Source organism: Myripristis murdjan, chromosome 17, assembly GCF_902150065.1.
Source record: "Myripristis murdjan chromosome 17, fMyrMur1.1, whole genome shotgun sequence".
NCBI lineage: Eukaryota > Metazoa > Chordata > Actinopteri > Holocentriformes > Holocentridae > Myripristis > Myripristis murdjan.
In genome coordinates, this window is record NC_043996.1 from 14,996,489 (window position 1) to 15,022,803 (window position 26,315).

Consider the following 26,315-nt stretch of genomic DNA (forward strand, 5'->3'; position numbering starts at 1 on the left):
TTAAGATTCGGCTTTGACTGTGACGGAAATGTCCATTGTCTTTGCGTAGGAATGCACTCATGCCCAATGCACTGATGAGGGAAATAGCTACGAACTGCAATTCATATGAAGGCGAATGTACTGAGAGCTACACTGACCCTGCAGGAAGAAATCAGATTTTTTTCATATTATGTAATTTGAAGCTGCTGTTCCAATGTTTTTAATATATTTATACACACAGTAGATGGAATCTGTGTCACATAGGTTTAATATAGTAAGCCTGTGCTGTGAATCTCACCACCTCAGTCAAGATTCAAAGCGTAATCATGACAAAATCAATAGCCCCTTTGCTGGGGGTTTCTTTGATACAATACATGAAACCAAATCAAATATAATAAATGTCAATGCAATCTTAGAAATAACAGTTACATACAGGCAGTTCTGCAGCATGTAACAGTGGAAATGCAAACCTGGCATGTCAGTTCACTACTGCTCTCTGCTCCCATGCTGACAAATCACACATAAACACACTGTTTCTCTCTGTCTCTCTCTCTCTCACACACACACGTGCAAAAACACATTCATACAAAAAAATGTGCTTTCATGCACATGTTTACACATGGCCTTCAAATGTGTGTTTGCCGCTCTTGCACAGATACACACATATACTCAGACATGCACATATGCACACATGGAAACATGCACACACACACACATCCATACACACACACACACACACCATAGCATCTTTAGCCTTGACACTTTTACTGTTAGAAACAAGAGCACCGAGAGCCATTTCATTTACATGCAAATTGACACCCACCAGTCCACCACACTCTCCTGCTCTCCTGCCCATTTTGCCCGTGTGTGTGTGTGTGTGTGTGTGTGAGTGAGTACTGCAGCTACTCTACTGGCACTTAGCGAAGGTGCTATTCTGTCCTGCTGCTTTTCCTACTCACTAAAACTAGACCATAGAGATAGAGAGACAGAAAGAGACACAGAGAGAGAAAGAGAGAGACTTTGAATTCATTTTCTTTTTTGGGTTTGCAGCTTTTTCAGTTGACAAAACAGACAGGAAGAGGAGCCCATCAAAGAGGCCCCATGCAGCCACATATAAAAAGCTATTTGTCATCTCATGTTCGTATTGAATAACGATGGGCTGGTGCCTAGAAGTGTCGTCTGATCAGATTTCTCCTCTTGTCAGAACGAGATAAAGGATCACTTGAGGTGATTGAGCGCTTTACGGTAATGAGCTTCAAGAGACTCATTGTCACAGCAGGGGGGAAAAATGGGAGAGATTGATGCTGAAATACAACTGAAATGGCTGAACATTAATACAGCGTAATATTCAAATGCATTATTCCTGATTTGGCCAAAATAACCAGCTCTTCACCAGGATCAGGCATGAGTGGTCAGCCTACTGAATGTAAATAAATAAACAAATAAATAAATAAATAAATAAAAAGCAGTGCAGAAAGCTGAGACGTTTAAAATCAGATATCTGTCACTCTCTGCTGGTTAACATGAGACATTGCATAAGTCCTGCCTGGCCAAGTTTTCTGTCAAATCATGTCCTGCTCTTTCCTCCTTCTCCCTCAAGGATTGCATTTTGCCGCCAGTGTTTATGGATTCATGTAAAAGTGCATGCATGTGTAGTTACCGGGTGCAGTTTATTGCCCCCCGCCCTCCTCCGCCCCCTGAGCAACGGTGTGTAAGCAGCTGATGAATCCGTTCAAACTCACTGTAACATCAAGGTAAAGTGATACAAGGATCATTTTAATACTTTTAAACTGTGAATTCACATGTTTTGGGTGGGGGCATTGTTGATTTCACAATACAAAACATATTTAAAATGTTAATGATATCCTTACATGTGCTTACCACTATGTTACCACTTTCTATATGCAACTTTTGTGTGGGTTATAATATGGTGTTGTCATAGGTTTTGCATGGGTCCCGTCCAAAAGCCACATATTACAGTACAGTGCATTACACAGCATACAAGACTATGATTATATCCTAAATATATCCTGTCACCTATGCACAGTTTGCACAGAGTAGTGCACCAGAAATATTGTTTTAATTTAAAAAATACTAAAAAATGAAACATAAAAATTAATATGTATATATATATATATATATATATATATATATATATATATATATAAAATGATCTTTGCAGTAGATTTTGAGGAAAAAAAATGTAATCAAATGACATAAACATTTATAGCATTATATGGTAATGCAACACAACTGGCTCAACATCATAAGAGCAAAAGAGGTACAATGTCAAAAGGTCATGCAGAACAAATTAATTACATGGTAAGGTATGGTAAAGCTTCAGTAAGTCTATCAAAAACATTGGCAGTATAAGTCTGCACACACACACAAACACAAACACACACACACACACACACACACACACACACAATCAAAAAAAAAAAAAAAAAAAAAAAATCTGTTCACTAGTTGGTCTAAATTGTGACTTCCAGTATCCACAAATACACTGCAAATAAGATTCAACTTTGGGTGTTTTTTTTTTTTTTCCTGAAACCAATTATACAAATCAGTTGTACACATAGCCCAATCCCTCCCTCTCCAAGTAAAACCAGTTAACCAATCAATTAATGTAGGCCGATTTCGCTTGCTATTAAGAGTCATTTACTGAGGGCTGCGGTATACTGTGGCAGATAATCAGCACCGTATTTGATTATCCATCGAGAAAATTATTCATTCTCCAGTGTGAGCAACTGGCGGGTTAGAGAGATTATTTCTGTTATTATGGAGCTGAATGGCTTGGCCAATGGCCTCAATCCGATTTATCCCTATCAGAGAGAGAGAGCCACTGTTGTGAACCATAAGTGTGTGTCTGTGGGTCCGTGTGTGCATGCACGTGTTTACATTTGCAAGTGTAATCTAGTTTAATTAAGCTGTTTGCAATTTCAAAGATATTTTCTTTGCATGTTGCAATTATTCCCATCAATTCTGGAATAATGCAACACAGTAAATTTGCCAGTGTTGCTAAGAGTTGATTCTTCAGTAATAATTGTTTGGAACTGGCGAGTGCTGTCTGTTCACTCGCAGAGCTGATGCCACTCTGGGCCGGCTTTTCAGAATTATCTAAAAATGTTGAAGCTCTGATGGGTGTGGGCTTCTGTAAACACAAGCATAGTAATGATTTATACTCTCAAAGTTAAAATATACACTGACGATTTTTCCACAAGTATTGCAGGTATAATATTTTGTAAACTGAGTAAGCTTATTCTCATGACCCCTGTCGATCTTCCTGACACCATTGAAGTTCTCTAACTTATCTGATTGGGCTCTATGCCTCATCATCATTGTATATATCCAACTTTTTAAAGCAGTACTTTTGCTTCATTCTTAACTGTAATTGTTTTGGAAATGACAACCACTAACACCGATGCAGAACTGATTACATCAACACTTCTCCAGCAGTTACCATTGTATTACACCCTTCAACTCCACAGTTTTCCCCAAATTTCCCCTTAAGTAGCTTCAAAGTTAAAGACAAACAGCAAACAACTTTTTTTTTCATGTTGTGTGACGATGGGCCAGATGCAGCAACATTTTCTTACATTTCTGTGAATCTTTGTCTTATCTTAGTTCCAAATGTGCCAAATGGTCTTAACCATCTAAATCTGCTCTTACCAAGGTGTGCTGAAGGAGCAGTCTCACCTGTTTGTAAAGTGGAAGTGTGTGGCTGCATTCCAATCTACTTTTTACTTTTAGTATGTACTGCAGCTGCCCTTACAAAGTATGTAGTGTAGTATGCAGTATGCATGCATAGTATTGGGACACACTACATACGTCATCCATGAACTCGTGCTCATTTCCGCCGCCGTCTGTAGCACCACATGTGTGTTGTGTTGTCTTCCGTGTTGATACGTGGACATGGGTTGTACACGCAGCTCAGTCAGTGCAACGTAACTTCCGCTGCGCAAAGGATTGTGGGTCAGAATGGCCAGAGAAGCATACTGACATGCATACTGCGAAATCTGACCAGGTGTAGTAGAACATCTTGGTACTCTTGGCATACTGCATCTGACATACTATGTATTTGGACATACTAATTATTTTTCTTGCATACTAAATAGTATGGTAGTATGGGTATTGGAACGCAGGGTGTGTCTGAACCTTTGTTATTAGGATAAGGTAACGCCCCCTAGACACTATATAAGGGCAGTTGTGCCATGTACAAAATACTCTGGTTTATGCCCAAGAAATGGAGGTGCCACCAAAACAAGGCTGAAAACAAGAAACAGCAGCTGAAATCAGAGTTTATTGTGAGGTTTGTGCTGAGCCAAGTCAATTTTCCCTTCTTGGGACAATAACTGTCTGAACCGAATGGAACTAATTCCAAGTACTGTTGAATGAATGTGAAAAAAGAAAGAAAAAAGAAAATGGGATTTTCCTGAGCATCAATGCTGGCATTCAAGGAAAGTCAAAAAGCCAAAAATGGCAAATAAAATCTGTGATGTGAATAGAAAACAACTAGATGTCTTGTGCATCATTTATACACATTTCTCTGTAATTCAACAGGACATATTTGGGCTCTATATGGAAACGGTGGGATCTTCACTAGCATTTAAAATAAAATTCTGTGGGTTTGAACAAAGCAGCCTTCCTTTATGACGATGAACCAACCAGCAGAGCTGAAGAGGTTGAGATGAATCCTCCTTCACCAACTTTTCTGCAGAGCTCAGCATTTCTGCAGCTGGCATCTTTCAGCTCACCTTTCCAAGTGGCATCAGTCCCCAAAATTCAATCATAATCATGAAGTTACTCCTTTAATTTTCATCCCCAGTCTCAGTCTTAGTCTTATTATTGTTCTTCTACAAGTCAGTCTGTGTGCACATGGCTGAATGAATTTGTGGAATTCTTTGATTCAGCAAAGTAGTTGTTATAAAAAATGTTATTCATTAAAGTGTGGCAAGAGCCAAAGACCACTAAATGGAAATGTGTTAGCATGAAGAAATAGGACTGCATAGTTGTGAAGACTTTTTGTGACATAAAGATAGAATCACACCAAAACATGAAGATTTTTTAAGATGCCATTTAAAAAATGGTAGGAAATTACAAATAACAATTGAATCAGAAATAATCATCAAAAGCTGTATTGCAGTGTAGTTTGATATTTGAAAACATGTTTGTGCTAGACAGTGTAGCATGTTTCCAGTCATTATACAGATAAATAATATTAATACAATATAAATAATAGTCTCCGTTTGAAGATATCTCCATCTCTCTTTGTCTATCTTTAGCACTTCAATATAGCATAGTAAAATATTTAATAAATAAAATAAAATACAAAGAGTTACTGATATACAGTATTTCATTTAACTTCACAGATGCCAGAATGGTACAGGAAATATGTGAAGATTACTTTATTTTACTTCTAAATATCTCAAAAGCTGGCAAGTTGATAAAGCTCCTTTTCAACAACCGTGCCCCACAGATCACAATATTTTCAGAGGGTTATCTTATCTTGTTACAAAACGCATAACACCTTTGGCCGCGTCTAGCAAAACTGGATCAGCTCTTTCACGCTGCATCCTCTCTCACAGCAAATATCAGATATTTTTCCAGCAGCACGTCTCGCACGAGGGGACAGGGAGTACCAGTGAGGAGCCGAGAGGAAATCGTCCCACACCCTGTGAGGCTGTGAGAAGGCGGCGGCCACCTCTGACGCTGCCTGGTTCTCCTCCGTGGAGATGCCCTCGTCCTCTGTGCAGACAGAGAGAGAGACAGGAAGCTTGAAGCTGTCATCTGGGATTTACATCACCACACCGCCACTTTAAAGACACAACTCTATACATATACAAGGACCTATGATATGCACATGCCTTGCTTCCCTTTCCATTCCTATTTATCCTTTTTACTTTATAGTTATATTTGATATTTCATGTTTATATTTTAGATTTAATCCCTATTGGTACTGCACACTGAATATTGTTGTACATGCACAATGACAACAGGGATATTCGTATCACAGGAGAATATAGGAGCTTTCTGTATTTCCAGATTCTTAATCATAACCTCATATGATGCTCCAATGCAAAAATACCTTATTGTATTTTGGATTCAATGCAGTTCAACAAGGTTATGCAGTCAACATGTAGGAGCAGACAAATGAGAAATGAACAGACAATGATGGTATCGCCATGAGAATATGACTGTTGATGCATTGGTGTTGACTGACTGATTGATTGATTGATTGATTAAATGAATACATTAACCCACAGTATGAATACATCAGTGAATGCTGCCTCAGAGTATATATCTTTCTGTATTGAGGGTGATATTCAGTGTAAGATAAGCACAGTTGTAGCCCTGTTACATCAATAATGATGATATTTTGAAGCCTGTCCACTGTTCACACATATTGTTACAAATGTTAAAAATTTTCCAAAATATATTCGTCCATGCTGATGCATTAAATTGGGCTCCCTGCCAGCCGTCTTGGCCATGAGGTTTACTCATGTAAAATACAAAACTTACTGTGAGGATTGCCATGGTGATGCCCAAACTCAAAGTCTGGGAGGCTTCTCCGTAGTCGGGAGTTGCCACAGGATGAGACAGCCAGACGTATCAGCTCTCTCCCACAAATCTTAATCCGGTCCTGCGCATGGGCCCCACACTCTCCAACCACGAGCACCACCATCAGAGACACCAGACATTTAGCAGCAGACATGGTATGATGTGTTGCTGAGCCTCAGTAAGTCAGTGGAGACAGGCAGCCAGGCAGAAGGCGTGTAATGAAGGAGTGAATGGATGGCTAGATGGGAATGGTTGGGCAGGTGGAGAGTTTAAAGGATGAATGGTGACTTATGAGGTGATCTGGAGGGGTTTATATAGTAGCTGAGTATTACCCGTCATTGTGGGTAAGGTGGTGCTGAGCCCACAGATTCTTGTGAAAATTCCTTCAACCTTGGTGAGGGAAAAGCACATTCTGAGTCTCCTCAAGGCTGGAACTCTCGTTGAGATAGAAACCTGTCAGGCGATGATCTATGGGCGAGGTTTGAAAACATCTCAAATCCTAGTCCTAGATGAGAAGTTTAGGAGCTCGTTCTGGGTACACCAGGCTCATGAGCACATTTTATTGCTCTTATTACACTGAGACCCAACAGTCAATGTCGCCTTCTGTTTTATTTATTTATTTATTTTTTCTGGCCCATACTCCATACTCTCAGCTACAACTGGACTGATGTGCACATTTCATATTTATGGTGCATGAATTCAGCCACTGTAATATATTTGAAGCTCACATTCACCTGCACATTGGTGGTTATTTTGATTAGGTTTGGTTTGGTTTTGGTAAAAATATGGTATATTTCAGATGTCAGCAAGTCCTGTTACTGATTACCACCAGCAGCTGATCACCCCTGTGTGTCTGTCTGTCTGTCCGTCACCATGAGGATAACTGAAAAAGTACTGGATGGATTTGCACAAATTGTGATGGGAAAGGTCACGGGCCAGCAAAAAAAGTGATTAACCTCTTGGGATAGTTGACCTCAAGGGGGATGGCAATGGGCTTAGCATAAACAGGGCCATAGTTTCCAAACAGATTGATGTAGCATCACAGAGCCCAGCAGGGAGGTTGGCCATGAATCAAGGCAGCTGACCAACTGACCAAATTCGCCTCTGACTGGCAAAAGATGTTGTCCTATGCAGTCCTCCTCCAGTCCATACAGCCACATGGGTCGTTTGCACCAACCCTCTAATACGACCCACAGGAGCCTCTCTAAGAAGACCCCAAGGACCATTTGCTGCCAAAAAACTTGGCAATGGAAAAGCTTATTGTTAAGGTGAGGGAAAGGTTTGTTGTAAAAAAAAAAAAAAAAAAAAAAATCAGTGAAATTATGTCCTTGGACACTTTCTGCTCTATCATCTTATTTTGACATATCTTGAGGGATTGCTGTTGTGTGGAACAGAATGCAAGCTGCACACAAGATGTCAAGGATATTGACGCAACCAACCACACACATCATCACCCCGGGTCATATTATGGACGTGTAATCAAGGCCCAGATGACATGTTTCATATTTCACACACTGATGATAAAATATGCAGTTTAGCGTTTTAGGTTCATCAGCATGACTAAATATGCCTCTATTTGCCATTTGAGCCTCTGATGATTCTGATGGCTCTCTTAAACTTCCCTCAGTGCTAACCAGTGATCAGTCTGTTGTTTCTGCAGGGATCATGAAGTCATAATCAGCTGCACAGAGGAAAACACTTGCCTTCCTAATTTATTATGCTGGCCTTGCTGATATTTTTGCTTTATTTGTTTTGGAAGGTGCTCATATATGGCAAAAAAAAAAATAAAGGTTGGTGCTGGTCATCATTTCCAGTCCAGTTGTATACTATAAATGGCAAACTTGTCTAAAATGCCATTTGTCCTTATCAGTTCCACTTTTATGCCACAGTTTATAACCCAAGTTTCATACATCAAGCCTCAAGGGAATCCTCCTGAATATAATTGAAGATTATTTTACAACTTTTTGACATGCTGGAAAATAGAGGGAGTTTGTGAGCTAAGCAGTTTTGAAACAGTACAAATAAAGATAACTATCATGGATTTACTATGGATCCATTTACCTTGGATTAAAGAGTAGCAGTCTGTATGTGACACACCTGCAAATAGGACTGTGATGGAGGTTAAATCCACTTAAAATCAGTTCAGGCTCTTTACATCCCTCTAATTAGGGTTTGACATAAATTCAGGAGACACACCGCAGCATGGCATGTAAGTATGTAAGTTATATGAGGATAACGCCTTTCAAGGAGTGAAGTGGATGTGTTTCTGAGAATATAACTGGCATCATATTGTTCATACTGTTGTGCTGTAGTTTGCCTTCTGTTGCTTGTTTTCTCTTATTTATAATGACACCTCAACCTCATAAGCTTCAGTATGGCTGTAGACACTAGTTTTAGTCTTTTCTCTATGTTTACTGTTTCAATAAGACAAAGTAGTTGTAACAGTTTCCTGTCAGTGCCTTCCACTGCACCCACATGTGAAAATGTGGGTGCATATCATTTTCTTCCACAACAGCTATTGCCATCACTCACTGACTGACACATTTTCTCTGTGCTGAATCATGTTCCTAATGCTTTGATTGTAGATGAGAGGTAAAGTCAACTTCTAGAGCCAATAATTTCTTTTCAGATAGATGTATATTATTATAACCTCAGCAAAGGCAATGTCATGTTTATTCAAAGGGGAAATATTATTACCTTCATCCTGATACAAGTTTCTGCTTCTCTAAGGTCTATCACGATCCGGTTTTCTGTCGTATTGTTTTGCATGCTGCAATATAAAGAGTCCTGAGGAGTAAAAATACTGATTGACAGGTTCATAGGTGAGCAGAAAGCTAAGTCAAATAGCAACTCTGACAGAATTTATATAAATTCAGGTCAAACTTTTGTCTTGTGAATTAGAAATGACGGTTTGAGTGTGTATCGCTTGTGTCCACAGCAGTACAGGTCCGATTCCAGCCCTGCCTCTTCCTGTCTCGCTCTACTGCCATCATCGAAATAAAAGGAAAATGGCACGAAAAAGCATTGATTTTTTTTCATTAGGTTTGATGCTAACTGCTAAAAAGTTGTGTGTGTGTGTGTGTGTGTGTGTGTGTGTGTGTACATGCGTTTTGTAATGTGTAGACACTTATGCATGCGTGTGACTGACCTGTGCCTAATGCCTCCACTGACCTCACCTATTCCTGTCTGCAGTGCAGATAAATTCGGCCCTGGTTGAGTAATTGCCTAAGCCAGTGGCGTGAGACAGTCAGAAACCCTCAGTACCTTTGAGTTTTAACTGATGCTGACGACACTATTAAAACCTTTGGCGTCTCTCCCATTACCTGATCCCGTAATCCTATTAGACCAGCAGCCACAGTCTTTCAAATGAATAAGACTGGTGTCTGCCAGCAGAATCGGACTCCTCAGTTTAAGGGTTTTGAGTGTTTTGAGGGGAAAGTGGGCGGCCTGTGTTAATAACCCAACAGGAACAGAGAATATCCTGGCCTGAACAGCACGGATGAAGTGAAGTAGTTTTATTCAGAAAAATCTTTTTTTCTCAACTTGTTTTTTTTCTTAAATATGATAGAGAGGTGAGACAACACAAACATATTCATACAGAAAAAAATTGAACTGGAAGGGTCTGAGGAGGTCAGTCTATAAAACAATTAATCCAAATCGTTTCCAACCTAAGCTTCATTTTTGTAAGAGAGAACAGTAATGGCATAACATACCATGCTACATACCAGTACACTATAACAGGATGTACTTTAACCTCTGTTGTTATGGCATATTCTATAGAGAATACATTGTTGAGGATGCCTTCTCTTTTACAACCCTGTCTGTCATCACATTTATACTGTCACACACATTCATATCTGGGAGGTGCCAATACAAACACTCTCTTATGCTGCTGGTCATTGAGCAGCTTCGTTGGGGACAAATGAAGCCCCAGTGCCTTGGTAATGGATGCACACATGTGAATTCCCAATCAAAAAATTTGGTGTATCAAGAATACAAAAAAAAAAAAAATGTAAACAAAAACTGGAGGTTTCTGTCAGTAGTGGACATATCCTTAACACACCTCAAGCAACGTTTCTGTCACACATATAAAAGTCCATTTGCTTTATTCTAACAGCAGATAAATAATCTTTTCCTTACTATCCCCCATCGCTCACAAATATGGAAAGGTGAGGAATCTGGCTTCAATGATTTAGCACTTACAATATTATTGCCATATATGTTTTGTATTCATGAAGTTTAAGTCTGATCATGTGCAGACTCACAGTGGTTTGCATTGCTCAAACATGTGTCTAAAAAAAGTGAAGACAGTGTCTTCAGTTTTCCACATTGTCTGATTTGCTTGCACTAACTAAAAATTAAATATCTGATTAATTGAAAGAAAGGTTAGTAGTTCATTTTTCTTTTGTGCTGAGTAACTGGATTGTAAATGTAAATGAATGTCAAAAATACTCCATTAATACTGTAGCAATTACAATGAAACACACTGTCATTAAAGTGTGTTAAAGTAATTGCTCATTTAATAATGTTACCGCTTGATCCTTCCTCATGCAGTCAGGTGCTATTCTTGGAAACAGACAACACGCTGTCCAGGAGGCGGGTCACTGATTTCTGTCCGCTTGACAGAGGAGTCATCATCGCCCATAGCGTGCAAACGGCATCTAAAGCTAAGGCTTTAGGCACAATGGCGAGTGCAGGCGCCATCTGTCCCCACTTGCCTCTGTTTCCCTCCTTAGATTGTTTACTTTCCTTTATCACGTAGGCTCAGAGTCAGGCAGATGGGGTCTTACACTTTCAAGCCTGTGGGTGATAAGGCCATTTAGGGTTAGTGGAGTTGTCGACAGGCAGCTCCTCTTATTCCACAGTGTCATGGAAAATGTGCCTTCCACCGGGCCGATAGTGTATCTCATCATCGGAGTCCTCTGGCTGAGGTTCAAAGCAGCTGTCAAACTTACGCCGCAGACGTTTCCTGAGCTGGAAGGTGCGTTCAATGTTTGTATGGGTGTATTCCTGTTCCTTGAGCTTGGCATAGTAGTCAGAAAACTTATTGAACAGAATGGAGATGGGCATGCCATTGAGGATGATGCCGAAGGAGATGCAGCCGAATGCCACACAGCGACCCAGATAGGAGATAGGGACAACATCTCCATAGCCCACAGTGGAGATACTCACCTGCAGGAAATAAGATATCATTACAAAATGCAGTAAACTGGATGATCTTTGCCCTTCTGTATTGTTTCCATAGGAAAGTGAAAATGGTAACAGCATCTAATAAGTCTTTTTCCATGGAAAACCTAAGTTCTTCCCATCTGTAGTCATATTTTCAGATGGGTGATAAACATTTCATTCAAAAAAGAAACAGAGCTTATGAGAACCATAACCAGTGTTTACTTTGGCGGTGAGAAAGTAAAACATTGGCTTTTCCTTTATTTTTCCCGAAAGTGGGGAGGGCAGATGTCACAGTGTCATCTGTGAAGGACGCCACCCTCTTTCATTCCCTTTTTCAATCTTGGTAATGAAACTGGCTTCCTGACAGTCTAATAATTAATTTCTTTTTTTTTTTTTTTTTATAGATAAAACTGCTCATTTGTGATGTTATATTTGTATGAAAATACTGAGGAGAACAAGATCAAATAAATTTCCAGGAAACCACAGGGACTCTTTCCCCCTCTTGACAGCAATCACTGGGTCTGGCCGAAACGAAACACATTACACCGTATTAGACAGGATTAGACACATATAAGTTAACAGCTGCCACCGGAAAATGAGTGAACTGAATATACAGAAAACACTGCAGCCCAATGTGATGTTCAAACAAAACAAGTAATTTTTAAGATGATATTGATAATGAGCAATACAGAAAAGAGCAAAGGAAATGAGTCTTTCATCATGTTGCACATTTGGCCGTGTAAGGTTTAGTCACATACTGTGTGAGGAAGCACAGAATCTGAAAATTGCCATGGAACATTTGAGGTTTTTTTTTTTTTTTTTTTTTTTTTTTTGGAACAAAGAGTTTACTGCCAAATCAGTGGCATATTTCTGTAAATCACCCAAATTATCTACAATTATATGACAAAACTCAAATATTATCGACATATTGCTAATCTTAATATTCATGCAAATCTAAAATTTTAATATTAAAAAGTTGTAATTCCACAGATATAACTGTGTCCTGTTACTGCCTCATCTTTAGTAAGTAGAATGGGTTTCAGGATAGACAAGAATAAGAAATGAGTACAGTTTACAGGCCTATACTGCACACTGATATTCCATCTACTAATCATAATCACCTTTGTTAAAGCTAGAGCACTGAAAAGTTCAAGGTTCTACCCCCTTGCATCGTTTTTATTTTTTGTTAAATTAACCAACAAGGGGGGAAAAAAAACCTCCGAATCCAGAAAACATGCTCAGATGACTGGACTCTTGAAGCTGAAGTTAGATCTACTCACAGCAGCCCACCACCAAGTGCCTGGTATGCTGTTGAACGGCGTGCCGGGCTGATCCACCTCCACCGAGTGCATGAGAGCAGAGAAGGTAAAGATGCCCATGGCAATGAACAGGAACAGACAGCACACCTGAAGCAAATCACATAAAATGTATCAGCTTTACTCTGACACATAAAATAATATTTAATACTTACACTGTATGGTGCCTAGATACAGTACATCTCAATATATGTCAAGTAAAAACTCCAGTGAAGAGTTATTGTGTATTGTGTATGTATTCCCTTATTTTTGTCCGTGCATCCCTCATTTATTTAGGTCCAAAATTCTCATTTGTATGTGTATATTATCTTCCTATTTTTGTTATTGGGCTCTGTCACCTTTTCGTGCTGTTTGTTATTACTACATGTAACATACCTGCTCAGAGCACTGGCGAATGGTGAAGCCAAATGCCCTCATGCCCGTGGAGTGTCGAGCAAGCTTCAGGATACGGAAGATACGCATCAACTTGACCACCTTGAGCACTTTACTGACTTTGCTGACCCTGGCCATGGTCTTCAGGTCTTCCTGTGCACTAACGTCTTCAGAATCAACAAATATCTCAAAGATGATCTGGAGGAAGTAGGGCATGACGGCCACCAGGTCGACAAAGTTGAGGGCACTCTTGACGAACTGTTTGATGTTGGCAGTAGTGACAAGGCGCAGGAAGTACTCCATGGTGAAAAACAGGATGGAACCGATCTCTACCCACTCCATGTAGGTTTTACCCGAGATTTTGTACGCCCTGAGTTCTTTCACTGTGTTCAAGGTCATGGCAACAATAGAGACAAGCACAAAAAGGCTAGAAAACACAGCAAAGGCTTTGGCTGACAGTGAGGAGTAGGGATTCTCCATCAGGTCCCAGAGGGCCTTCCGGACATCTCCGAGAAACATGGTGTGGTAACCCTCCTCATCCTGGTGCGGGTTAATCTCATCAAGCAGCTCTTTGTTGACCTTTAGCTGATCTCTGATGTCATCCACTTTTTCCTCAAACAGAATGCGGCAGCACCTGAAAAGAAGTACATCAGCTTATTGCTCCATTTCACACCAACAAAGCAGCACTAACACTAAGTCCCACTACGTATATGAACATTAGTAGCATTTAGCATCTACAGAAAGGTCTTAGCACACCTTGGAGTGTCCTTCATTTTCAGTCCCCAGAACTCCATCTCCTCCTCAAAATTGATGGGGCAGAGGCTCTCCATCACCCACATGACATTGCTGCAGTAGAAGTGGAATATGTAGTGGAAGAACATGGGGTCCCTGTCAAAAAAGAACTCATTGTTCTGAACATTATAATCGTCACAGAGGGTCAGACGCTTGACGGGATCGTTGCAGAGGGCAAGGATACCGATCCTGGTTTTTGGGTATCGGAGGACCAAATGCTTCGGGATGTGAAAGATCTTTCCCCCCACGTTGAGGTTGACGATGTTTGATTGTCTTGGGTTTGGTGCGTCTTTCTTGTCACCATCCTTTGCGCCTTTCTCCCCGTCCGTAGGGGCGTCAAGATTGTCCATGGATGTCCATGCTTTCACAGAGCTGTCCTGTGAAAAGGGGAACTCAGCTTCCTGTTCTTCAATGCTCTGTGAAAAACTTAGCTCTCGCTTGACGGTGGCGAAAAGACTGGAGCGTCGCTTTTTCAGAACTTTCAGCTTGGGCTTTATGGTTTCCATGTCGACAACGCTTCTGGACACAGACGACTCAAACCGCAAGTGTCTCTGCAGCAAAGTTAGGTAGAGTTAGTGAAAAAATGAGGAGAGTTCTGCAAAGACAACGGTATTCCACAAGATCTCCATTTAAACAGGGTATTGTCCTGTGATGAATTCTGCCATCAGGATGAAATAAAGGCGAGAAGATAGAAGCGCTAGTGTGTTTGCCTCTCAGCGTGCAAGAAGATCAGCAGCATGAGTTGGGGATTCATCCTCCTCACTGATTCTCTAATCCTATTGCTGTTCTTTCTGTCCAAACGCGAGTTAAAAATACTGTCCATGAGGATTAGTGTTGTGATTTAAGGCTTTGAGTTCTGAGAGAGCAGGAAAGGAAGAGACGGTGGCATGATGGCAGTCCTCTATTACTGACAAGGCTATTAAAAGCCTTTGTGCAGGAAGTTCAGACACTACAGGTAGCCAGCGCTGCTTGGATCTCGCTGTAGATCTTTTGATACAGCCATTTGTAGCTGCTGTTTTCTTTTTTTAACTCTAGATTTATCTTGGACGCATTTAGATAATACATAATAATGGGAAAGAGAGCAGATAAACTGGAATACTGAAAATCAGTGTAGAGGCAAGAGGAATTCTACTCCTCCCTCTCCTCCCTTATCAAAACCTCTATTTCACAAATTTAATTGGAGGTGTCCTACCATTTACACAAAATTCAGTATGGGTACTTTTCAAAATGAAAATTATTGATCCTGTCTTGATGATCTCTCACTAAATGAGAGAGCAATAATAAATTTAGATGGCACCAGTGAAGGGTTTCATTGAATTTAATGAGTGATGATAAAATTGATCTCAGGATATTAAAGAAATATGAATGAAAGACGATGGAAATTGTCCCTCATTAACAACTACACGTTTCAAAAGCAGAGCTAGATTAAGTGCTTAAAGTTGAATTAATACAGTGTCGCATCCCGATCCTGCCTGATTCCCTGGTAGTATTTGACTGGCTCTGGTGGAGGGCAATGTGGGAACTGATTAAATAAAATTTATATTGCAATTTATTCATTTCCACTTGTTATAGAAGATATATAAGGTTCTAAATCTTAACACAGTACAATAAACTTTATTTCATTAAACATGACAAACATGACATGTTCATGAATGCACTTTCACATTTAATTGAGTGAACTCTGGAATAAACTGTGATAAACTGTGATAAAACCACCTATGGAGTTTATCTCACTGAATTTTAAAAAGAAACATGTCATGGTGACCACAGACTTTCCTTCCATATTTTAAAAAATAAAGGAGGGTTTGGCTTAAATGGCATTACCCAAGATTGCTTTATGGGCTACATGTGGGTTGGAGTACATCAGAAAATCACTGGTTGTACTTCAATGATGTAAAAATTATTTATGCCATTCATTAAATGCACAATGTCAGTCCCTAATTCATCATCATCACCAGGCTGACTCTCCTGAGACGCCACAGATTAACATGAATAAGATGAATCTCTAATGATCATCATGGCTGTAAATCCTGCTGCTGCAGTAAACAGCAATAAGGCATGGGAAAGGAAATATAAATTTAATACAGCAAGATTAGTCTTATACAAACACCACAACCACAATAAGTAACATGAAAAAAAAAAAAAAAAAAAAAAAAAAAACATGTGATTACAGCATTTATTGGGTGTGGAAAAAATTAAATATGCACAGAGTGAAAAATTGACAATATATTTTAAAACATACATTTTATATGCCATATTTGACAAATTAGATGTAAATCAGAGAAACAGCACATGATGTTAGAGAGCCCATGGATTCTCCTCCAGGTAACACACCACTCGCCGTGCTGACGGGCCTGTCCGCTTCTTAAATTGGATGCTATTCCCTTGTTGCACATTGATCTGCAGACGAGGCATATCAGTCAAATTTATTTCAGCATCTTCTGCATTAATTTGATTAGCGCAGAGGGGCCACCATATGGGGCCACCTTAATTTGAGAGGGCAAAGCAGTGAGATGAAGGGCTTCCTGTTTCGTCGAAATGACAAATGATGCTGACGCTCTGTCACTGCGCACATCACTGGCGGTGCACTATCAAACAGTTCTCTAATATATGATAAATTATATATTCACCACTCTCTTGCAGCAACACATAGACTGTGACAGCTATTTGCGAGGGAGACACATTTGATCATTCGTGTGGAATGAGGTTATCTATTTGAAAACTGTAAAAATAAATATTTTAGATTTTTCATACAAGATAGATAGATAGACAGACAGAAGGTTCAAAACAGTGGCCTACACATCATTTTTTTCAGTGATGTTCATAATAGTACGACCCCAAGCTCCCCCCGTTTGTGTGAATGGTATAGTCCAAATTGCCGGAAAAGGAACCGCGGAGCGAGAATATAACTTTAATATTAAACAATTTAATTTTATCTCTGCATGCATTTAAAATACTTCTGGTAAAACTATCACCTTAATAAAATTTGTCGCGATTTATAAATTGAAGGATTGCAGCTTCGATATATAGCGGCCATGCACCACGTGACTTCCTTTCCGGTCTAACCTGACAACATGGACGCCAGCCGCGTGCAGCCGATCAAGCTCGCAAGAGTAAGAAAACGCATATTTAGGCGAAAATAAGAGCATTAATGCAGATTTACGACACCATTAGTGGTTAATCTCACATACAGTCCTGAATAGGTGAAGCTGACGTTGTTCCCACGCTCGTATTATCAGACGGTGTTTCAGCCGTCAGCCTCCCATCATGGAGGCCCGTCCATGCTGCAGCTAGCTGGCACACCGTCAGCCTCTTCCAGTGTTTCCTGGGCTGATATTATTCCTAAATTCATGGCCCTCAGCCCTCAATATATGCAGATCACCTAACTGGGTCTTTTTCTTTCTCTCAGGTCACCAAAGTGCTCGGAAGAACAGGCTCACAGGGACAATGTACACAGGTAAGCTAACGCTTAAGTTAGTTTGTTTTCTAGATTAAATTATAGACATCCTACTCTTTATCCTTATTTCATGGTTTAGTACTTTTGGCCTTACTAAAGGTATGAATTAAAATAGTGTGGGTGTAGTGTAAGTGTATGAGCATTATCAGTGCCTTAGTATCTCACAGCTATGACTTTTCACTGGCACCAGATAGAAAGTTAAATCTAAAGCTGTGTAATATTAATGCTTTACAGAGTCATTATTAGTTTGATTCGCAAGTGGCCAGATTGTGTTTATAAAATGGATCACTAAACTTTATAGACACATTGCACCATATGCATCAAAAGCTTTATTTTTCCGTTGTCCCTATAACTTGGTGTCCTCTGTCCCCCTGTGTTCTGTGTCCCTGCAGGTCCGTGTTGAGTTCATGGATGACAGCAACCGCTCCATCATCAGGAACGTGAAGGGTCCCGTCAGAGAGGGAGACGTGCTCACACTGCTGGAGTCTGAGAGAGAGGCCAGGAGGCTGCGATAGGTGAGGCGGCATGGCTGGCGTAGTCAAACTCATTTTTTAAAAGTACTTAAATTGTAAGATGTCACACTGGCAGTAATGTAGATACTCAACATAAAGTGTGTTTTTTTTTTTTGTAATGCTGTCTTAACTATAAGACAACTTGAAGACGTAACTAAATAGTGTGTCTGGATTAAATATCACAAGAGTGACCATCAGTGTTGTCTCAGTAAAATTTTGATGCAACTTTGACAGTGTTACAAAAGTTTAAAATCAGTACTGGTCCCTTCTAAACATTAGATCAGTGGCTTTCGGTGAGGTACCATGAAGGACAGAGTCTGAAGATTTTTGTACCAAAGGTAAATTATACTATATGGATCACAGATGTAGCTGAACAATGTGGTGTGCTGTCAGTTTGGAATGACAATCTGAATTTTCCTGTCCCTCCATTGCACATGGTTGAAAAGCCTTGTGTCCGATACTTATGCTCTGAAAGCTGAAATTCCATTGAGACGTCACCGCCGCAGCCTGTAAACCCACAGCTGACAATGATCCAAACGGCTGACTGGTTGAAAGGGACTGAGCTGCTCTCTGGCTCCTGACTAAGGCTACGTTTACACATAGTCGGGTATCTTGAGAAACAAATATTTCCCTCCCTCTGTTTTCCAAAATAACATTGTGCGCACAGCTTAGTTTTCAAAAAAGTTTTCGTTTACATCAACCCGCATAAATACGCCGTCGAGCGCCGTCATAACTATGCCAAGGCTATGGGCGGCAGTGTAGGAAGGAGGAGAAAGCCATGCAAGCCAATCAGATGGCGCATAATGTGATGTCGGCTGCCTACAACTCTGTTTTTCTCAGTTTACATGCAAACTCGAAACGGGAGTTTTCCTAAATCTCCACTCTGGCCGGAGTTTTTAGAAAGAGTCGCTTTCAGAGGCGAATTCGCCGTTTGCGTGTAAAAGAAGGGCACAAACGAAGGGAAATGTCTCTGTTTTTAAAAATACCCGTGTATGTGTAAACGGGCCCTAAACTGTAACATCAAAACCATTTTGCAAAAGTTGCTACAAAAGTGTCGGTCAACGGTGGGAACGTGGTTTGGATTTTCTGTGTGCTGCTGTTTTTAAAAATGTACTTTTGTTGTCTGTCAGAGTTCTGGTATTGTGATAATACTATTAAACCTTCATAAATGATAGTGAAGTGTGTGTTTGTGGATGACAGTCTTTGACACCTAAAGTCCTTTTGGTTTTCGTTTAGTGATCTAATCAGTACCTGTCTTACACCTGGGATGCAAGGTGAATGTAATTAATTTCCTGGAAGAGGACAGAACGAGCAGTGCTGTCCTGAAGGCCAGGACTGAGACACCAGAGACTGTACTAAACTGAGAGACAGATCTGCTGCGGTACAGACTGTTACTCGTTTTGTACGGCTGTGTTCTCGTTCTCTTTTGGTATCTACTACAGATACACTGTCAGAGTCTGGCACAGCATAAATGGCACACTAGCGGTTTTTATATGGACAGATCTATATCACTCCAGTGTTTCTCCTGGATCTGGTTCTGTTTTCTTTTTTTTTTCTGCTTGAGTGAAATGTGGATATTTTGAGACGGTTATGTGACTAATCTCCTCTCTCCGCAGTGCCCAGTGATGCTGTGAGGTGCCAATCCAGAGCTCGCGGAGCACAAGACGACGTCAGTTCTCTTGCAATGGCCTACATCTCACATCTCACTTATGCTGATGTTTTCAAATAAATTTGGTTAATGAGATGAGTTACGGGAAATCCCGTGTTTTCTTGTATTGCATTTGGTTTTCTCCACTTTTTTTTCTGTCCAAAATGATTGTTTAATTACAGTCTTAACATTGTGTCAGAATGGCTTAGTGAACTGTAAAATTGGTAAGATTCTCAGCTGGCAAAGCCTTGCTGAGTCAAGTCTAGCAGTGTATTTCCTTATGGCTGCTGATGGCAGTGGACAGTGAGTTATGCAGCAGAGGTATCGTCATTTAGTGCTTGTGCACAAGTGACCAAAGTGTGTTGTGGGTCAGATCTACAGAGGGCAGTGATTTGAATGAAATAATTCATTTTCATTGCTTTTGTGTAATATTTCTTAACATATATGCTATTTAAGTAGTGAAGAAAAAAACTTGAATCAGCTGAAACTGGTCATCTTTGAAGCTTCAGCATGTGATGATAGGGTTGTAATGCAACTGTTTCACATTATCTAATGAGGTGAGTATCCAAAGTTAAATTATATTTTGAAATTTCTTACCAAATACCTGCAATATGAGATAAACTCAACAAGACTGTACCTTAGGACATTAGGAGGCTTAAAACAGTAATTAAGGCATCCTTAGGCCACAGAGGATGTTTCAAAATCCTCTGTTAAATTGCTCAAGCCCATTTCTATTTTTGACTTGCCCCAATGACATGTGGTCACCTCTAGAATCTGCTCCAATTTCAGCCGGGCCAAAAGGTCACACTGCTGTTTATTCTGAAGATGTGCACTGGAATTAAGATATAATCTCTAAAAAAAAAAAAAAAAAAAAAAAAAAAAAGGCAATCCACTGATTTGAGTGTAAGTTAGACTGTATGTCAGCTGTTGGTGTTTCATAGATGACATTTCATTATTTTCTCTCAGATGTGGTCATTTTGTCATAATCTCAGTGCAGTTAATTACATCTAAATTTAACCCAAAAAAAAAAAAAAAATCCAAAATGTGGCTGATTGCCAGGTTATTGGACCAGTTTTGATTTTGTCCAGTAGAGGGTAGTATTGCTCCTAGTCGACTTCAAACAGAGTTTACACTGATTATTCCAGTGACCTCCATTTTAGCCATATCTATGTACATGATCGACTGTGTCCCTGAGCAACAAACCAAGACCAATAAGTGATGTGATCAAGATGCACTTTGGGGGGCTGCTCAAATTGGAAATTAATTGAAAATATCTTTCAATCTGCCATGTGTTGTCACAGTGGCCAAACGTTGCTCATTGTCTTTGGCTGCACATAAAAAAGCCCTGATGGCAGAGTCTTTAGTCTTTTAGCCTTGGGAGAGAGACTTGTTCATATCCACAAATATAGACTGAGCTGTCCAGGATCTTTGGAATAACAAATGTGAAAAGTATTTTGGGATAGGCTTTCACTTGAGGAAATGGAACAGCAACAAGTGATATTTCACACTGTCTACCAGCAGCTTGAATAATGTCTTCTATTAAAAAAAAAAAAAAAAGATATTGGCATACCAGCCTGGTAGGGAAGCTGCAGCCCACACCTCCAGGCCTCCACAGCAGCCAGGCCTGTGCCACGTGAGCTCTCAGCGTGTACTAAGCACGTGACATTGCTTTAAGAACCTTTTGATAACCTTCTCTCCCACATCTAGCCACATTTTCTGATCACACATCCCTATCTTGAAGTGATTATTTAAGATATTTTTTTAGATATATTTTTAGTTCCTTACCTAGGACTGAATTTCTGTCATTCCAAAAGTGCCTCCCCATGCTTGAAAATGCACACAGGTCCAGTCCCGTGCCAGCTACAAGCACTGCAGTGTGGTGCCAACTGTCCTCATGATGGCACTATAGCTATTCATACAATATAAAAACCACAGTGGGACATCCTACAAAAGTGTATTGTTTCCCTTACATCCATCAGTGTGAAAAATCTTAAGTTTATTTCAACTTCTACTCAGCTATGATGTCAGCTACTTGAAATCACTCTGTTTGTATTAAGCTAAACTGGTTGAAGTTAACTCCATCTACGTTTCATGTCCAAATACCCAAACCCTCTACAGTATCTTCAGACACTCACCACAGGTTTTTTATAATCTCAGAAACTGCATGTGTGTAGTGTAAGTGTACTTGGTGCAAAGTGTGATAAAAGCTACATCCAAATCAAGGGGGTGTTGCTCTGGTGTGGCCTCTCTGGCACATGAGAAACCTGGTTTACAGCACACCAGTCTTCACAAAGCCGTGCAAACACTGAGGGAGGAGTGGGACCAGCAACACAAAGACGCACAAACACAACTGCAATGTTTCCAGTTTTTTTTTTTTTTTTTTTTTGTGAAAAACAGGTTATGAAGAAACAGAAAAGAGATGAAGCCAAATTATCAAACTATTTTCTCTCTTTTGAAAAACTGAAAAATGAAAAAGTACTACATGCAGAACATAATAGATCTTCTAACTCAGATGTGTGTCAGTGTCTTGCCTGCTTCAGGAAGTTCAAACACAACTGAATGGTATGGCATACTTAAAGGAAAGACAAAGGTTAACCCGGTGCTTTCATTTACATTAAACATTGCCAACTAAACACATAGGAGTACAGGTAGCCACTCCCCTAAAGGTCAACAGGGAGCAGCATCACAAGAGGCACTAATGTACTGTACATTCAAAAGGAACACCACACAATATACACCCATTTCCACACAGCATGACGTTAAAGAAAATGAGTCAATTATAAATCTACATTGAGATGATACCAATAAATATGTCTATTGTGCTTTCATCTTTGAAAAGTTTAGCCATATGATAATTTTATAGGCCTTATGGCCTATTTATGTCCTGAAAATTTATCTTGGAGTCTGTGTTTAGTTCTTCCAAAATAGCACACATTGCAAATGGGGCATTCCAGTTTATAAATCATGTCTTATTTTATGATAGTTAAAATCACAATCATGTTTCATTTTGTTGGCATAGTTCATGTCTCTGTACCCTGAGGACAAAAGAGATGATAGCACACCTTATATTCCCTGGTAGTGTGATTATTTAACATCTCATACTCATACAGTGGATTTATTGCAGATGCAGTGGCAGTTTCTGAGGCTTTAACTTTGAAGAGCTGCTTTGGTGGTAAGCAAATGGGTATCAACAACAAGTAACATGACTCTAACGATGTAAACTGACACCAAACCGTAAACAAGTGTTGGCAGCAGAGGGAGAGAGAGGGAGAGAGAGAGAGAGAGCGAGAGAGAGAGAGAGAAACAGAAAGAGAGAATTTGGATCTAAAAACTACTTTATTGTCCTCTTCAGCTTTCCACTGACAAACCAGTGCACAGAGCACGATGCACACTGCCTTTATCCATGAACAGAGAACCAAACGCAAAAACAAAAATACAAAGAAAGCCATAAGAAAGAGACTACATTCAAAAAAGCCAATGTCATAGTGCCTCCATCCAGAACCGTACATCACACACCTCCACTGGCCCATTTCTGCATAAAGAAGCGCAACTTGCCCACCAGTTTATAGCAGGCATTTTGCAGGAGGCGAGCTGAGGCAAGCTGCCATAGAAACCAAATCTGCAGAGCCCACACCCTGGATCTGACTCTGGCAGCCAGGGACTAGATTTACCAGAACCTGGTAAATCTTTCTTGGCAACAAAAAAAATAGAGGAAAGAAAACAATGAGAGAGAGATAGAGAGAGAGAGACAGTGAAACAGAGAGAGAGAAAGAGAGAGAGAGAGAGAGAGGAGTATGTTTTTCAACAGGCTTTGTAGGCAGCAGCATCTTGACAGTGGTTGAAAACAACTTGGTGTCACCGTACACTGTTACTCCACACCTCTCCTTTCAGTCGGCCTCATCCGCTCATCCAGGTCACTTAGTGATGTGTTTACCATCTCTCTCTCTCCCTCTCTCTCTCTCTCTCTCCCCAAAACAAATCTGTTCCAAGACCACTCCCTGTTTGTCTGAATCCCAAGGCCTAACCCGACCTGGGGAAGTCATCAGAGCAGCAGAGTGAACGGCAGTGGGCATGTCCGTCTGCAGGAAAATGGCTGGAATCTGCAACACTACACCAGTCCTACATGTTAGCGCCCTTGTTGTGTCTCTCTTAATCTTGATTATATGATACTGATTGCATAAATTATGCAACCAGTTCCAGTGTTTATTTTGACTCATTACATATGAACTGAATGATCCAAGTTGTGTGTTTTATGTTTATTTCACAGCTTCAAGCTCACACCTACCTAAAGCTTCCACAGCAACCTGATAAGTATCACATTCAGCACCTTAAAGTAGTGTTTCATTTTGGTTGAAGATCTTCACATTTTGACTCATATTGCAGTTTTTTTCCTCAGTTTTCTCAGTAGTTATTCTCAGGTCGGAGTTAGTAGACAGTCAACCATAATAATCACCATCACATGGGTCCCTTTCGAAAATCTATGCTTTAACTCTCAAAATCACGTGACTTTTTAGGTGACATAAAATAGACTAAAATAGAAAAGCTGACCCAGATTGTTTTATTTTGTTCTCTATCCAGAATCACTCTTTTCAATATGTAATTGAAGAGTTTCATTCCCCAGTGTGGTATTTACCATTTGAAACCACTGACACAATCTGTTAAATTTAAGTCCACAATCGGTTACTATTAAAGTGATGAGTCATTTCAAGACTATTACGCACAAAATCTTTTAGGAAACAATCATCTGCATTTTTGAAATACTGACTATGAAATTCAGAAAGTCTTTTTTTTTTTCTAAAGTGGATTTATAGTGTTGTTAAACCCATCAGTGTTCCTTCCTTTAATTATCAGCACTTAAAATTTTCAGATACTATCTGCACACTCCTTGGTGAATGTGTCTGTGTATCCTTAAAAAAATGAAAACATTCTATCAAAGTGAGATATCTCCGTTGGCACATCCACCTCTCTAATTTCTGCACAGCTTATTGTTCCTGTAATAAGTGTAAAGTGCCACTAAGTTATAACAGGGGTTCATTTTGCAGCGCTGTGGGGGGGGGGGTTGCTTGTTGGAATTGGAGGAACTTGGCAGGAGGTTTAGTCCCTCCCATGTTGTTTAACAGGATGTGCTGCAGGGAGGTCGTGGAGGCTCCAGGGGGAGAGAGCTCTCTGATTTACAGACCTTGACCCCGACTGTGACCCAGGTCACAGTCCTCAAATGTACAAATGGGGCCCATAGGACAAAGCAGGGATCCCAAGAAGACAATCAGCTCAGAGGTAACTAGCGGACATTCGCTCTCTTGGTTTCTCTCGCCCTCTCTCTCAACGTCCTTTTCCCCTGACCCTCTTTTTCTGTTTTCCCCTTCCTCTCCTGTCCAAGCCCCCCCTCATCCTCCCCACTGAACTTAAGTGCACCCTTCCTCCACACAGATTATCCTTGTTTCCTGCCACTAATTGCAGAAGGTGAAACCAGGACTAATCAGGCTTCAGAAAAGCAAGGCCAAGTTTTTACACCTTACGGCAATGGGCTCAGCATTTGAAAGCAACAAAAACAGACAGGAGAGACGAAAACATGAAGACCTGGCATTAAAAACATGGAGTGTATAGCACTACCCTCTCTGAGAGCATGTTAATAATGTTTACCTGTTTGCAAAAGCAACAGAGCTTTAATTCACCCCTGTCCCGTAAACTACATCATACTCAGCTTGCTCAAATAACACACATGACCTTGAAGGAAATCACTTTAGATACAGGCATAAAAAATAGCAGTTACATATTTTGTAACAGGGCATCACAAAAATGAAGAAATATAGAAGCATAAAAACAGAAAGAATACAAAGAAAAACAAAAAGACAACTTGGAGGATGGTACCAAACGCCCAAGAGACAGCATCAACGTGTAGCACGCATTCTTGTTTCAGTTAAATGTAAGCAAAAGTGTAAAAGGGGGCGCTGCATTGTGTGAAGGTCAGAAAAACAAGCAAGTCATTTATTTTTGAAGGCGCCATCCCCCGCAATGCATATAGGTTGTGCAATATCAGTTTCCCACAATTCTCTGCACAACAATGCCATAGCACAAACAGCAGGTGTACAGACGGAGACAGACAGGGAAAAACGAAGAGCCACAACGCAGGGTCAGACGTGTGACTGTTGTTACCGGGCCTGTTGTTGAGCGATGGCACGCAGTGGGAGGAGGACGGAGGGTGGGGGTGCTGTTTTGAAGCCGTGTGACCTTCCTCCTTCAGTAAACACTGGTTAAACAAAGTTATGTGGACTCTGTCCCCTGGACTCCCGTCACTGCAGACGTCTTGTACAGTTCGACAAGTCCTGCTTTGTGTGGCTCTAAGAGAAAAATCTCTGATGTGATGAGGCATGTTTTATGGCTGTGGTAAACAAAACAACAAACCTGTGATTAAAGGTAGCGTCGCTGACTTGTCCTTACCCACCTTACTTACCCCCCTAAAATAAAAGAGCGAGGCGAGATGGTGCCTGAGCCGTTTCCTGGCTTCTGAT

At 40.3% G+C, this 26,315-nt stretch overlaps 3 protein-coding genes across 4 annotated transcripts; 1 reads left to right on the plus strand and 2 right to left on the minus strand.

The window, feature by feature from the left end:
- Nucleotides 1-5,521: 5,521 nt before the first annotated feature.
- insl3 (insulin-like 3 (Leydig cell)) lies at nt 5,522-6,694 on the minus strand. Its single transcript, XM_030074027.1, has 2 exons — nt 6,502-6,694; nt 5,522-5,769 (listed from the first exon to the last, which is right to left on the minus strand). The coding sequence occupies exons 1-2, from the start codon at nt 6,692-6,694 to the stop codon at nt 5,522-5,524; spliced, it is 441 nt and encodes a 146-aa protein (XP_029929887.1).
- Nucleotides 6,695-10,040: 3,346 nt separating this feature from the next.
- LOC115375690 (potassium voltage-gated channel subfamily V member 2) lies at nt 10,041-14,930 on the minus strand. Its single transcript, XM_030075178.1, has 4 exons — nt 14,154-14,930; nt 13,401-14,031; nt 12,990-13,115; nt 10,041-11,712 (listed from the first exon to the last, which is right to left on the minus strand). The coding sequence occupies exons 1-4, from the start codon at nt 14,693-14,695 to the stop codon at nt 11,395-11,397; spliced, it is 1,617 nt and encodes a 538-aa protein (XP_029931038.1). The 5' UTR covers nt 14,696-14,930; the 3' UTR covers nt 10,041-11,394.
- A 2,234-nt stretch (nt 14,931-17,164) lies between these two features.
- rps28 (ribosomal protein S28) lies at nt 17,165-19,916 on the plus strand. 2 transcript variants are annotated; one of them, XR_003929739.1, is made up of 5 exons: nt 17,165-17,302; nt 17,599-17,646; nt 18,039-18,161; nt 18,438-18,496; nt 19,775-19,916. XR_003929739.1 is itself a non-coding variant. In XM_030075180.1 (4 exons), the coding sequence occupies exons 1-3, from the start codon at nt 17,264-17,266 to the stop codon at nt 18,159-18,161; spliced, it is 210 nt and encodes a 69-aa protein (XP_029931040.1). In that variant the 5' UTR covers nt 17,167-17,263; the 3' UTR covers nt 19,775-19,916. The 2 variants fall into 2 exon arrangements, 1 of the variants encoding a protein (XP_029931040.1); XM_030075180.1 differs by lacking the exon at nt 18,438-18,496 and having other exon boundaries at nt 17,167-17,302.
- Nucleotides 19,917-26,315: the final 6,399 nt, after the last annotated feature.